General features: G+C 35.4%; 2 protein-coding genes across 3 annotated transcripts; both read left to right on the top strand.

Annotated features, from left to right (window-relative positions):
• The first annotated feature begins 2,587 nt into the window (after positions 1-2,587).
• Positions 2,588-13,630, top strand: LOC109182297 (probable ribonuclease P/MRP protein subunit POP5). Of its 2 annotated transcripts, XM_019332431.1 has the most exons (5): positions 2,588-2,786; positions 3,339-3,534; positions 3,714-3,851; positions 4,049-4,220; positions 13,537-13,630. In XM_019332431.1, exons 2-4 carry the CDS (start codon positions 3,357-3,359, stop codon positions 4,195-4,197), a joined length of 465 nt encoding a protein of 154 aa, XP_019187976.1. In that variant the 5' UTR covers positions 2,588-2,786; positions 3,339-3,356; the 3' UTR covers positions 4,198-4,220; positions 13,537-13,630. The 2 variants fall into 2 exon arrangements, with proteins under 2 accessions (XP_019187976.1, XP_019187975.1); XM_019332430.1 differs by lacking the exon at positions 13,537-13,630 and having other exon boundaries at positions 4,049-4,284.
• A 1,152-nt stretch (positions 13,631-14,782) lies between these two features.
• LOC109181268 lies at positions 14,783-15,730 on the top strand. Its single transcript, XM_019331020.1, has 2 exons — positions 14,783-15,216; positions 15,379-15,730. Exons 1-2 carry the CDS (start codon positions 14,783-14,785, stop codon positions 15,728-15,730), a joined length of 786 nt encoding a protein of 261 aa, XP_019186565.1.
• The last annotated feature ends 400 nt before the right edge of the window (positions 15,731-16,130 follow it).

A 16,130-nucleotide genomic window follows, 5' to 3' on the forward strand; every position in this document is an offset into this window, starting at 1 on the left:
TATCAATGTCATTGGCCCCCAAAAGCTTCTCTTTCTATCTTCATTGTAACTATCTATCGAGTCAATGAGAGATTGGTATGTGTAGGCGCACCAATTGTACTCTTTAATCATATCAACATCAATCAATGAGTTTAAGATCCTGTACTTGGAGTAGCGTGTTGTGTTTCCTCGAAGCATGGAGGAAACGGCAAAGACTATGAAATCCCTCTTGAACTCATCACCATGATCAGCTCTCCTAACAATCTCATCTGGCATCTGTGTAGTTATTGGCGAGCCTGCTGTAATACCCCACCTCCTTCTCCATGAAGTCAGCAGCAGTTTGTATTCACGGGTTGAGGTGTCTTCCATCTTTGTCCCCTCATTGACCTTCAGAGGCCCTCGCGGGATTCCCAACGTGTATTCGACATCTTCCTCTTCAATGTGGAGACTATCATCCTCTAATACAAAATCACACCTGCAAACATTAAAGTTGTCCAGCAGGTATTGCACCAACTTTGATTCATTGGTGCAGAGTTGGAGATGAAGAAGTCCACCAAATCCAGTTTCTACGACAGCTTGTTTCTGTCGTGGTGAGAGCCTCTGGACAAGATCAAACATCAGCTTTGGCCCCATCCTCGTATTGAAGTAATCTCTCCTGTGTTCTCTAGTTCGTCGGCGCCGTCTCGTTGAAGTCTCTGCAACAGTTGTTTCCTTAGCAGGGCGTGAGCGCTGAGCTGCTTGTGAATTTAGGGCTGCTGCTGGTTGTTCACTAGTTGGATTAGAGCTCTGAGCTGCTTGTGAATCTAGAATTGCTGCTGTCCGGTACTCTGTTCTTCTTCTTTTTGTTTCTCTAAGAGTCTCAGCCAGTGTAGGTTCACGAGCCATTTCTGTAAATAAGAATTATTAAACTATACATCCATAATATCACAACTATTTGTCCACAAACATTTCAGAAACACACTAATTGAAGACAGGAATGATATTTTCATACATGCATAAGTATTAAACTATAAAACCACAATTATAAAGCTATATATCCACAATATCACAACTATTTGTCCACAAACATTTCAGAAAACACACTAATTGAAGATAGGAATGATATTTTCATACATGCATAAGTATTAAACTATAAAACCACAATTATAAAGTTATATATCCACAATATCACAATTATTTGTCCACAAACATTTCAGAAACACACTAATTGAAGACAGGAATGATATTTTCGAACATGCATAAGTATTAAACTATAAAACCAGAAGTATAAAGCTATATATCCACAATATCACAACTATTTGTCCACAAACATTTCAGAAACACAATAATTGAAGAGAGGAATGATATTTTCAGACATGCATAAGTATTAAACTATAAAACCACAAGTATAAAGCTATATATCCACAATATCACAACTATTTGTCCACAAACATTTCAGAAACACAATAATTGAAGAGAGGAATGATATTTTCAGACATGCATTATACCTGATGGAGAATGCGATGATAACGGGCGACAATGCTAGAATGAAAATGGCGAAAATGGCGACAATGGTGAACAAAACACGCTCCGGCGACAATGAGATGAAGACGGCGAAAATCGCGACTCCGAGTAGACAGAGAGAGAGATGAAGACTGCTACAGTGCGAAGGAAGTGTGTAGCTTGTTGGAGACGAAACGTTGGAAATGGCGGAAAAAGGAGTGTAGTGACGTTTTATGGCAATAATAATAATAATATTTTTTTTTTTAAATATCGGGATGAGTGAAACGGTGCCACTAACGGCACCGTTACTTCCTTGGCACTATACGGTGCCGTTTTCAACCGTGTGTACCAAGAACGGTACACACAGTTGCACGGCATAACAATTGAACCAAATGCCATGCGGGTTTTTAATGTATGCACCATCACACTACATCCAAGTGCACAAAAGAAGTTTTTAATATATTTACAAAAATGCATTACACTTTCTTTTTCTCTTTTTCCTATTTTTCTAATCATTAAAGCTACTAGATTGAAAGTTAGCACTTAGCCATTTACCCACAATTCTCACGAGCCTATTACTAATTCTATTAGCTAATACTCCGTATTAAAATTTAATACAATTCTCACGAGCCTATTACTAATTCTATTAGCTAATACTCCGTATTAAAATTTATATATTATTATTAAGAAGTACTCCATATTAAATTAATCAGTTTTTAAGAAATTATAAACAGATAATATTTGTCCTGATTTAAAAATATTGTAAATAACTGCGAAAGAAAGAAAAAGCGCAAAATAGACAAACTATAATTGCAGACGCGAATAAAGAATCAGAGAAAAAAATTAAAGAAAGATAAAATTAGAACTTTAAATTTTGACTTCAAAGTATCAAATGTTTACATGTAGTCCAAGTAAGATAAATAGATAATAAGAAAAAATATATATAAATATTAGCATCTCAATAAGCTCAAATTTGTTATTAACTTGTTAAAAATATTAATTATTTTTTTCTTTTTTAAAATTTTAAATTTGAAACTTATTCAAGATCATGACTTAATTGTTTTCCAGTAAATAGTTCAATGACCTATTTTCCTCCAACATAAAACCGAAAGGTCAAAAGAACAGCCGTGAGCCACTCACGAGTCACGCCTCCTCAGTCCTCACTGCTCCGGCTTCAGTGCTTCACACCTCACCGAGTCACCGCCCCGCCCTCACGCAGGAGTCAAGACGCATTGTCGCAGAACGCTCACGCCACGCCGCGTCGCCGCCACTGGCCCACCGCGGGTATTTTGTGCTGCACCATTGATTGAGTTGATTCACACAAGGTTGGTCAAACTTTACGCTTCTTTCTCATCCTGAGTGTTTTTATGGATCAATTCTTCGTTTCTAAGAAATGATTTTCACATGGAAAAACGAAATAGAGAAAAAAAAAATGAATAGTTTTTGGAGCTAGTCTCTGGTCTATGCCCTGCCTTTTTCTAAGGACTTACTCTTGTATCTAATGAATTTATAAAAGCTTTTAGGGGATTATTTTGTGTGCAAATGGCATGGTTAGTGGTGCAAGTTAGGTTCATAAGGCTGATTGAGTGTCTCGTGATTTATTTGATGAACAATGAATTCTAAGAATGGTGTTTCATAAGCTGATAGGAAGTTATGAATTTTTTGATTTTGTTTTAGATTCTGCACTAACAATTTTTCATTCATTCTTTGTTTGCTAATGAGAGTGGAGTGATTAGTGACAACTTGTATTACCTTTTCTCTTCTATATTATCCTGGCATATTAATTGCTTGACGTATATGCTGATTTATGGGCGCCATATTTGAATACACCATATTGTTGTTCCACTCTGCTTATCTTATCTAATACATTTTTTTAGCCCACAAGGTCAGCAATCATGGTGGGGTTCAAGAATAGATACATGGTGATGGAAGTGTTTTTGGATCCAAATAAAGATCACATGGGAAATGACCCCATTATAATCACCCAATTCAATTTGTCAAAATCTATCAGAGATAGCATTCTAGCAAACTTTGGAGAGTGTGGTCTAGCCTCATCACTAAATTCGTTTCAAGGTATGGGATTGGGATTGGTGTCCTTGATTTTCACTTATGTTGTGACCATAGAATTTTAGAGCATTGCTCCTGTTTATTGGTGTGTTACTTTAAATTAAGGGTATAATTAAGATACTCTTTGACTTAAGGGTAGCTATTTTATTTCATTTTTTTTTCAATGTTTGTTTTCTTTGGTGCAGTGAAGTATGTTAATCCTATTACAAAAGTGTGCATCATTAGAGCATCCAGGCAAGAGTACCAAAAAGTTTGGGCTGCAATTATCATGATTACAAGTATAGGGAACTGCCCTGTGGTTTTCAACTTACTTGACCTGAGTGGTAAGCTCAACAACTCTGGTGCACTGTTTTATTTAAGATGCATGCCAAATCTCATCTGGTTGGCACTATTTTTATGATAATTCTATTAGTTAGGAGTAGTTTTTTTTTTTTTTTTTTTTTTTTTTTTTTTTTAAAGGGCTTTGTTATATGTCATTTGCCTATTGGGCATTTAGTTTCCTACTCTTTTCTTGTGGTAGGAAGTATCAAGGCATGCAAAGATGCTGCTTTGAAGTGTGAAGAGTCAAAGTTTGAGCATTGCAAGTTACTGGCTGGAATCCAACTTAATGATGACCTCAAGCAGCACATGCAGAATTGCCTTGAGAAGATCAAAGTTTTGGAGCACTGAGTTTAAACAAGTGATGGTTTGAGGTATATCATTCTTTTAACCATGTTGGGAAGTTATATAAGAAATTGTTTTCATTCTCTTTGTGTTTGCAATGACCCATTCATTTTGGGTGTTGGTTTTCTTGGCTGATTTATTGCTAGAACAAAAATTTCCACTTCCATTCTTTAGTCAATGATGATTGCTGCATGCTGCTACATTTCCAAGAAAAGGGAAAAAAGAGCAGGAAGAGATGGGGGAAATGAGAAAAGTGAAAAGAGCATAGGATAGTTTTGTTTATATCAATATCGCTTTATACAGTAGTGCTCTATAACAACTTTTGATGAAAACTAGATTAATAATAACTACATGAAATATTATTAACCATTAAGAGCCTGTCTTAGTTTTAGATCCACCCATATTAAGCTTATGAAATCATTAAAGAGCAATCTATGCTCAAGCTCTCAAATATCTAATAGGATCACCCAACTCATAGGGCAATGAGTTCATTAAAAACTATAAACTCAACATCATAACCTGGAGGGTGTGGTTGAGTGGAAGGGACTCATCCATCCTTAACCAAAGGTTAAGGGTTCGATCCTTGGCTTTGGGAATGGAGCAGCCTTAAATCTCCAGGCTAGCTGTCCCACCCTTTTGGCGCCTACAATCTAGTGAGGGGATTAGTCGGTGCCTACAATCTAGTGAGGGGATTAGTCATTGTGTCCGACTGTGGAAACCCTGGGTATACCCAAAAAAAAATAAACTCAACATCATAAGTACACAGGTCATGGATAGACAATTCTAGTGTACAAATATGAGTCTATTCTTGGTTTTGTTTTGACTTTTGACTGTAAAGATGGGTATTCAACATGAATTCCTCACCTACTAGGCTGTTAACTCACTTCCCTGACTGAGTCAAGAATCAGACTTTATTGTTACTTACCAGTCCATTTACAATAGGAGAGAGTGGAATTCTTAATTGGATCTCTTTTTGTGCTAGATAGGAAAACATAATTTTTTCTAATGTGGCACACTCACAAATATCCTGTAGTTTTGGGAATATATCTTTGTTCAGATAAGTAGTACTCACTAGTGTTTTATTTCAATTTCTTCTGTGTTGGATGGATTGTTGGTATCTGATGTTTATAGAAGACAAGAAATCCCTACTATGAAGAGCATTGGGCAAACAATAAAGTGAACCCCCACTCTTCTTAAGTTTTGTGTGTATCATGATAAATTGTTGCAGATATATAGTTTAATTTTTCATATCTCCGTGTTTGAATTTATGATTAACGAGTTGTTTTAGGTTTCTAGTCAAAATAATGATGAAAACATTCTTAGATATACGTCTCATGGGGAGTAGTTTAGTGTGTTTGACTTGAAAGCAGTGCAAGAATCCTTGAGAAGGGGATACACATGTTGGAAAATATTCGCAACGTCAATGCGTGGGCTGGAAAACTTTTAAGAAACAAGGACAAAACGAGTATATGACTGAAAAGAAGACTATGCCGTGTTATAATAACACTGTCTTAAAAGCGTTATTTGTCTGGTGATGATGCAGTCAAAATCCTGGCACGCTTCCGACAGACTACACAGACTGACTACGCTTAGCTCACACAGTCACACCAACTATAGCGCAGGTGAACCTGACTTTGCTTAGACAATGACACAAAAGGATTAAAGAAAGGAGGATACGAAGATGATTATTGAGTGTATGTTTATGAAATTAGATGGCCTTTAAATAGTGATTTAGCACACTCCTACAACCATGTAATTCCACCATTTACTCATCTTCAACACATGTGAGCCACAATCTAGTAATGTAAGAAAAGCACAACCACAACTAAATATGTGGACTTGGAAATTTGTAGACAACAATATGCTCTTAATTATTTGGACCTCGGAATTTTCTAACAATCCCCCACAAATTCTGAGGAAGGGCAAGAAAACCTGTCTAAGCTGTTCTCAAGAAAGGATGATCCCCCATATATTCAAAGTAGAAGACTAGAAAGGATAATGTCTGAGCAATAGAAACGAGTTAATCTTAATGTCAGTGTTTTGAGAACTTGAACTAACATGTAGTGACACTGAGTAATTTTTTTCCCGAGAGTGATATGAATTTTGAACTCACCGGTTAGATAAATTTTGAACTCTAGTGCACACATCAACTCTAAAATGCAGGTTCTACGAAAGTCAAACTCTTTGACTTCTTATGAACAACCCTTAGTATTCAAATCTGCCCTATCTCAATATAGACTTCCACCTTGTCAAAGTTATCTCAACATAGACTCTTAACTCTGACAAGTCTTATCGCATTATAAATTTTTATGTCTATCAAGTCTATCTCAATATAGACTTTCGACTCTATCAAGTCTATCTTAATATAGACCTCCTTTAAAGGTTACAGAACACGGTTAAAGACATAAATATGGTGTAAGTCCTTTCATTATTTCGTTTGACCACAGAAGTGGTACCCGTCATGAATTCCTTACCTCACTAGTCTTAACCCCATGTTCCTTGATATTTCAAGGATGGTTCTCTCAGTTTGAACCTTTTGTGAGTTGATCTTTTAGACCTCACAAATTCCATTGTGATCAATCTATAGCCATCAACTGCCATTCAGACTCATGTCTGGCCTTTATGTGTCTTCTCTTTCTATCATAGATACTATTCTTTGTAACGCAAACGACAATTTGTGAATGTAGGACACCCCCCACAATTGTACGTTTCTCAATATATTTTTTAAGCCACTCGGCTTCTTGGGTTACGCCCATTATCTTTCATAAGAGGCGGTTAACCCTTTTTCACTCAAATCAGGGATCTCGTTAGGTCTACCTCAAAATAGACCACCCCAATTGAGTATAAATCATTATGAACACTTTTTTACTCAAACATTATGCGGTGAATTCATTAGGTCTGTCCCAACAAAATCACCATTATCATGAATTCATTAAGAGTTGTAGCTCAACTTCACAAGTACACACATTGTAGGAATGACCAATTGGTGTACTACTTTGTGATTATTTTCATGACTTCGTTTGACGACAAAAGTAGAATCCACCACGAATTGGTCACCTCTTGGGCTTTAAGCCATTCCATCAATAATTCAACGACTAACCTCATAATTAGTCATCCCTATTAAAGTAAGTTAATCATCTCGATCAAACTTACGAACACTTTGACGAGTACTTTATTTACTCACAAATAATTCCCTTTAAGATTTTCATGTTCAACATGAAATATTCTCTTTTACCATTATTGTCGGTACCACAGAGAGATTTTTAGAAAAGAAATATATAAAGAGTTAATTACCCCACAATGCAACATTTACAAATATTTTTCTCAAAAGTATTTGATCTCTTACTCAGATTGATCTTTGGTGCCCAATATTGGTTCCTTTGTAGACTGAGTTTTGCAGATTTGTTTTGTGAAACATTATAATAGCTTCACACTGTAACTAATACATACTCAGTAGTTGAATATATTTCAACAAACTTGATTATCTCAACCCATCATCATTACCCTTTAAACAGGAATTATAGGGCTTTCAAAATGACTCAACCAAGAATTTAAATAATATATAAATGCTCATTGTTAGTAAGCCACATAGATAATGTTGTTTGCATGCTACTTCAAATTGGACAACATAATCACAAATTTCACATAATATTCTTAAAAGAAATTAATCTCGTACACAAAGAATATATTCAAACTGACATTTATTAGGGAATATATTTCAATAAGGTGAATTCAACAAGTATAACTTTAACACTCAAAGTTATTTCACCTATACAACTTTTTCTTCACTTGAGGAAATTAAAAACTCATATAAAGCATTCATATGATGCATGAAACTAGCTTGCATGATCAACACCTTGCTTCTTAAAAACTCCCAGGTCGTATGGTGAAATTGAAATTTACTTACAAATCACATTCCTAGAGAAAGTATTCAAAAATGATGACTTTTTCATGCTATCATCAAATTGCAATTAAAGCCTTAATTTGAGCAATATCTATGCCAAATTGATTTCAATCAATGTCATTAACATTCAACATACTAAAGAAATAAGTACTACTAAGAAATCAAAATTTAGACAACTAAACTAGTATTAAGTAGTAAGAAAATCACATTTTATGCGAGCTCTTTAGAACTAGAGCAAATTAGAGTTACTCAAAATAATTACTTATTTAAAGAAATGCAATACCCATCTTGCTCTGTCAGATTGACTTCTACTAGTATTGCCCTTGCGATGGTAGTATTGGTATGCTCGGTGTCCTTGCTTTCTGCACACGAAACATCTTCTTTTGAGCTTCTTGATTTTTCCACTCATTTTGTTATAGTAATTTTTGACACTTTGATTTTCAGTATCATTGGCACCGTACTTTTTTGACAGCGATTCCCAAATGACTTTTGCCGAGTTTTATTTGACATAGATGTTAAACAATTCGTTATTCATTTGTGACAAAAGATATCCTCTGGCTGCCACATTGTCATCTTTAAACTGCATCAGAGTTACACCCGGTTCTTGACTAGGAATGTAGTATATTTCAGTCTGCTTTCTCTTGATTCTTCACCAGGATTGTAATCAGGTTCATGGCTAGCTTCTCTAGGACCAAGTAGACGGAACACTATTGGAGTAGGTTCCGGTGCAACTGAAAACAGTACATAAACCAATTTTAATTGTTTGAATAATAAGCAATTGTTGAGTCCACCTTTTGTAGTTTTTCCCATCAAGGGCTGTGATCTTGGATAGATCGGCTATGACAAAATGTGTCATAAGGGCTGAAAGGTTGACTGTTGCTTGTAATAACGCTTTTAACTATTGGAAAATATTCGCAACGTCAACGTGTGGGTTGGAAACCTTTTAAGAAACAAGGACAAAACAAGTGTATGACTGAAAGAAAGTCTATGCCGTGTTATAATAACACTGTGAGCGTTATTTGCCCGATGACGGTGCTGTTAAAATCCTGGCACGCTTCCGACAGGCTACATAGACTGACTACACTTAGTTTACACCAACTAAAGTGCAAGTGAACCTGACTTTGCTCAGACGATAATAGAAAGGGATTAAAGAAATGATGATACAAAGATGATTATTGAGTGTATGTTTATAAAATTAATTGACTTTTAAATAGTGATTTAGCACAACCCTACAGCCATGCAATTCACCATTTACTCTACTTCACTCATCTTCAAAACATGTGAGGCACAATTTAGTAGTATAAGAAAAACACAATCGCAACTAAATATGTAGACTTGGGAATTTGGAGACAACATGTTCTGTTAGAAAATTATGATGTCCAAATAATTAAGAACATATTGTTGTCTCTAAATTCTCAAGTCCACATATTTAGTTGTGGTTGTGCTTTTCTTACATTACTGAATCGTGGCTCACATGTGTTGAAGATGAGTGATGTAGAGTAAATGGTAGAATTGCATGGCTGTAGGAGTGTGTTAAATCACTATTTAAAGGCGAACTAATTTCATAAACATACACATAGTAATCATCTTCGTATTCTCCTTTCCTTAATCTCTTTGTGTCATCGTCTGAGCAAAGTCAGGTTCACGTGCGCTGTAGCTGGTGTGAGCTAAGCGTAGTCAGTCTGTGTAGTCTGTCGGAAGCGTGCCAGGATTTTAACTGCACAGTCATTGAGCAAATAACGCTTTTAAGGCAGTGTTAATATTATTATAACACGACATAGACTTTCTTTCAGTCATACACTCATTTTGTCCTTGTTTCTTAAAAGGTTTCCAGCCCACGCGTTGACGTTGCGAATATTTTCCAACAGTTAAAAGCGTTATTGCAAGCAACAGTTAAACTTTCAGCGTTTTGACACCTCTGTCATACCCGCTCTATCTAAGATCACCGCCCTTGATGGGAAAAACTACAAAAGGTGGGCTCAAAGAATTCTTATTCTTCGAACAACTAAAATTGGTTTATGTGTTGTTTTCTGTTGCACTGGAACCTACTATAGTAGTGTTCCCTCTACTTGGTCTTAGAGAAGCTTAGCCATGAACCTGATTACAATCCTGGTAAAGAATAGAGAGAAAGCAGCCCTTGAAATATTCTACATTCCTGGTCAAGAACCGGGTGTAACTCTGATGCAGTTTAAAGATGACAATGTGGTAGCCAGAGGATGCCTTATGTCATAAATGAATGACAAATTGTTTGACATCTATGTCAAAAAAGACTCGGCAAAAGTCATTTGAGAATCGCTGTCAGACTCTGATGCAGTTTAAAGATGACAATGTGGTAGCCAGAGGATGCCTTATGTCATAAATGAATGACAAATTGTTTGACATCTATTTCAAAAAAGACTCGACAAAAGTCATTTGGGAATCGCTGTCAGAAACATACGCGATGCCAATGATACTGAAAATCAAAGTGTCAGAAATAGTTATAACAAAAGGAGTAGAAAAGTCAAAGAGTTCAAAGGAAGATGTTTTGTGTGTGGAAAACAAGGACACCGAGCATACGAGTGCTACCATCGCAAGGGCAAAACTAGTTGAGGTCAATCTGACAGAGCAAGATGAGTATTGCATTTCTTTAAATAAATAGTTATTTTTAGTAACTCTAATTTGCTCTAGTTCTAAGGGCTCACTTGAAATGTGATTTTCTTAGTATTGAATACTAATTGAGTTGTCTAAATTTTGATTTCTTAGTAGTACTTATTTCTTTAGTATGTTGAATGCCTAATGACATTGATTGAAATGAATTTGACAGATATTTCTCAAATTTTGTACTGAAATTATTTGTATATAAAAATAAGAGCATATATCAAAGGGGCTTTAATTGCAATTTGATGATAACATGGAAAAGTCATCATTCTTGAATACTCTGTCTAGGAAGGTGGTTTTTAAATAAACTTCAGTTTCACCACTCGACCTGTGAGTTTTTAAGAAGTAGGGTATTGATCATGCATATAGTTAGAGTGCTGCTCAATTTTCACCTGAAATGAGGTTGATTTTCGTATGTTGTTATAAATCAAAGCCTTGCAATAAAAATTATTGAAATACTGCATTAGTAATGTTGATCTGCATTGTAAGTGCACAAAGTTAGTACACATTAAAACCTTATGTTGGCTAATTTATTTTTAATAATTAGAACTAAGTTAGGCTAAGCTCTGATACCAATTGAAATTGTGCCGTGAATCTTGAATGCAAGATGGTACTCATGTCCTACTTGATTTTATATAAGTAACAATCGTATCCATTAATTAAGTTGTTTATCAATAGTAAATAACGAAAAGTAAATGCAAAAAATAAATTAAGTACAAGATAATTGATTACGCAGTTCGGAACGCTTCTCCTACGTCTGCGGGGTAACTCACGTCTGCTCAATCCACTATAGATGTTCACCGATGAGTCTTACAAGATGTAAGTACATTATCAACCGCTACTATCACAACACCTTCCTAACATATACTCGGGACTGGTACGTGCATGCCGTGACGATCTTCAAGAGATGTTTCAGCTGACCCAGGTACAAACCGTATAGCTTAGTAGAAATCCCTCATAAAATAAAATAAAATAAAATAGTATAATAATCAGATTAAGAATGATGTAATATATAGAATTTCTTTTCTCTCAAATTGGCATGTCAGAATAAATGAGAAGCTTTTCTTTTATAGCAATATTTACTTCAACACCTTGATCCACGTTAATAGTTCACCATTTGAATTAAAGAACCTCAGCCACTCATAATTAAAAAAATCCTCTTATGATTAGCTCTAAGCAATTAAATATTATGCTGACTTCCTCTTCACATATAACCTCCTATTATGAACCATTCATTATATGTGAAGAGGAAGTCACCAGAATATTTAATTGCTTGGAGCTAATAATAAGGAGATTTTTTAATTATGGGTGGTTGTGGTTCTTTAATTCAAATGGTGAGCTTTTAACGAGGATCAATGTGTTGAAGTGAATATTGCTATAAAAGGAAGGCTTCTCATTACGGAAACTCATGAATTCTGACATGCCAATTTGAGAGAAAGAAAATTTTATATATTGCATCATTCTTAATTTGTTTATTATACTATTTTATGAGGGATTTCTACTGAGCTATACTGTCTGTACCTGGGTCAGCTGAAGCATCATTTGAAGATCGTCACGGCATGCACGTACCAGTCCTGAGTAGATGTTAGGAAGGTGTTGTGGTAGTAGCGGCTGATAGCCTTATGTACTTACCTCTTGTAAAACTCCTCGGTGAATATCTATAGTGGATTGGGCAGACGTGGGTTGCCCCCAAACGTAGGAGAAGTGCTCCGAACTACGTAATTAATTATCGTGTACTTGATTTATTTTTTGCATTTACTTTTCGTTATTTATTATTGATAAATGGCTTAATTAATGAATATGATTGTTACTTAATATAGAACAAGTAGAACATTAGTACCATCTTGCATTCAAGATTCATGACACAATTTCATGCATCATATGAATGCTTTAAATGAGTTTTTAATTTCCTCAAGTGAAAGAAAAGTTGTGCAAGTAGAATAACTTTGAGTGTTAAAGTTATACTTTTGAAATATATTCCCTAATAAATGTCAGTTTGTACATATTCTTTGCGTACGAGATTAATTTCCTTTAAGAATATTATGTGAAATTCGTGATTATGTTGTCCAACTTGAAGTAACATGCAAACAACATTATCTCTGTGACTTACTAACAATGAAATTTATATATTATTTAAATTCTTGGTTGAGTCATCTTATAATTCCTGTTTAAAGGGTAATGATGATGGCTTGAGATAACTAAGTTTGTTGAAATATATTCAACTCTTGAGTATGTATTAGTTAAAGTACAGAGTTACTGTAATGTTTCACAAAGCAAAACTCAGTATACAAGGGAGCTAATGTTGGGCACTAAAGATCAATCTGGGTAAAAGATCAAATACTTTTGAGAAAAGTATTTGTAAGTGTTGCATTGTAGGGGTAATTAACTCTTTATATATTTCTTTTTTAAAAGTCTATCTGTGATACCGACAATAATAGTAAAAGAGAATATTTCATGTTGAACATGAAAATCTTAAGGAAATTATTTATGAGTAAATAAAGTACTCGTCAAAGTGCACGTAAGTTTGATCGAGATGATCAACTTACTTTAATAGAGACGACTAATTATGAGGTTAGTCGTTAAAATATTGATGAAATAAATTAAAGTCCAAGAGGTGATGAATTCATGTTGTTGCCTCGGGCTCCAGATTAATGGTAGTAAAGCTGTTGCTTTTGACTTCTCTTTGGAGTGTAATGCAATAGTGTTTTTTAACATGTATCTAATTAACAATGCTTGAGATAACTATTAATCATTTTTTAAGATAAAATATCATTAAGAATTGTTGTTTTGTGCCTGCACTACAGGTAGCTCGGTTGGTTCTTGGGTGACAGATTATGAATAAAGACGTAGGTGAGATTCAACATTGACAGCTACAGTATGGAAGTCACACTAATGTGGTGGTCTCGGGCACCTGATAGTGGTCCTCCTTCCACGTAATGGGTTACTAAATCTTTGTGATTTATCACTTCCACAAATCCTGACCGAGTCGAAAAAAAAATTAATGAAAGATGAATGGAGAAAATTGAGTTTAATGAATAAGTTTTTCATTTTTTTTCTCGCTACAGACAACTAGCATTGAGTAATGAGCTAGTATATAGGTCGAATTCAAAAAAGTATATCTGAGGCTCTAATTAAAATATTTTACCTCTTTAATTTTACTTATATTATATATTATATATTATTAAAAAGTACATGTGTTATTTTTATGTGTATATAGTATTTCTTTTTATATACACTTACAATATTATTTTTATATACTTAGGTCCACCGTGAATATAATTTGCAATTCAATCTCATCCATTTATATTCACGGTGGACCTAACTTATTACCAAACTAATTATTAATCGCTCACGTTTTTCTTCATCATTATTATTATACTCGAATCTAAGCAAGTAACAAATTAAACCAAAGGCAGGCATGATTCTTACGCTGCAGAGTTTGTATTTGATGTTTTTGGGGATAAGAATCATGCCTGCCTGCCTTTGGTTTAATTAACGGCATTAAAACTGTTTTGATTTCATTGATGGCCGAAGATGTACATTGTTGGAGTTGAGGAAAATAGTAAAAACTTGTAGATGTGATGATAAGAAGATCATTTCTGGTATAGAAGCATTGGATCAAACTCAAATAATATTGATGGTGAAAGTAACTTATTGGCTTATAAGGAAGGGGATGAGGAGAAGCTTAATTTCAAGTACAAAGTAGGCATGAGTTTTAATAGCAACAAGCAATTAATTATGTACTTGGACATATAAAATACAAAACTTATGAATTTCGCAATCTTGAAGTTGAAATCACCTTCAACTTCTCAGCCTGGATATGGAAGAAACTTCATGATGAAGAATACACAAGCCACCAGCTAAAGAACCTGTTAAGAAGCCAAGTCTCTAAGGGCTATTTTGTCTTTTCCTTAGCTAATTAGTTATAACCGTTCTTTGAACCTATATGTACTGATCTTTTCCCTCTCAATACACTGTTCGATTCTTCCTTCTTCTTTCTGCCTCATCTCCAACTTTCTGTCCAAGCCTTATGTTTTAGCTCAGTCCAACATGGTATCAGAGCTCCACCGGAGCTACGCGGCGGTAGTCGTGATGGATAATTCCAGTAGCGGAAACCAGGCTCATCACATAGCAGCTTCGTCAAGCCAGAATCTGATGAACCAGCGAAGTGATGATGTTGACGATCCTCTATACCTGCATATTAGCGAGAATCCTAATTTGATTCTCGTTTCCCCTCCTCTTTCAGAGATCAATTATACCTCATGGAGCAGATCCATGAGGATTGCTCTTGAAGTCAAAAACAAATTTAGTTTTGTTGATGGATCTGTGGCCTGTCCAGAGGAATCCGATCCTAAAATTGCAGCATGGAGAAGGAGCAATCGCCTTGTTTGCTCGTGGATTCTGAAATCCCTCAACCCTACCATCGCGGAGAGCATCATGTACTTTGATAGAGCTTCTGATATTTGGAAAGCACTCAACAAGAGGTATTCACAATCCGATCCTCATAGAATCTCAGAAATCCAGAATGAAATTTTCAGAAATACTCAAGGAAACATGTCGGTTAATGAGTATTTCACCAAGTGTAATGCATTGTAGCAACAGATGAATGCATTGAGACCTCTGTTGATGTGTGAGTGTACTCCCAGATGTTCCTGTACTCTTATGGCTAGAATGCAGAAGGAAAGGGATAATGATCAGGTGATAAGATTTCTTGAGGGATTGAATGATGAATATGAAACAATAAAGTCAGATGTTCTGGTTATGGATCCCATGCCAGAGATGGAAAAGGTCTTGAACATGACTCTTAAGGTGGAAAGAAAGATTAAAGGCTCAGTTAGTCAAAGGAACATTGATATCATCCAGTCAAATGCTATTCAAAACAATCAAGCACAATCTGAAGAGGAACTCAATGTTGTGGCAATGTCTTCATCCAATACTAGAAAGAAGTTCAACAATAATGGAGGAAAAAATGTTCCTAAATGTACCTCTGTGGTATGACTGGCCATACCATTGAGAAATGCTACAAGAAGCATGGATACCCACCCGGTTGGGTAGCAGGGTATAAGTCTAAGAACAAACAAACTCAAGAGATGCAACAAGCGACCAACAGTTGCCTTAACCAGGTTGGAGATGTAGGTCTTTCTACTGACCAGTTTCAAAGACTGTTGTCTTTCTTGCAGAGTCAAAACAAGGGAAGCCAAGGATCAGTAGGTGCTGCTACTGTAACAGTTGCTACTCCTGAGATGAAATCAGACTTCAAGAACTCTATAAATAACCTCAATGAAGGCAGGTTTATCTCTAACTCTTATATGGTTAGTGCTGTGTTAAATTCACCTGCATTATGGATACTAGACTCAGGGGCAACTGACCACATTACATGCTCCCTTGAGTACTTTGA

This window comes from Ipomoea nil, unplaced genomic scaffold (genome assembly GCF_001879475.1).
Source record: "Ipomoea nil cultivar Tokyo-kokei standard unplaced genomic scaffold, Asagao_1.1 scaffold1043, whole genome shotgun sequence".
Lineage (NCBI taxonomy): Eukaryota > Viridiplantae > Streptophyta > Magnoliopsida > Solanales > Convolvulaceae > Ipomoea > Ipomoea nil.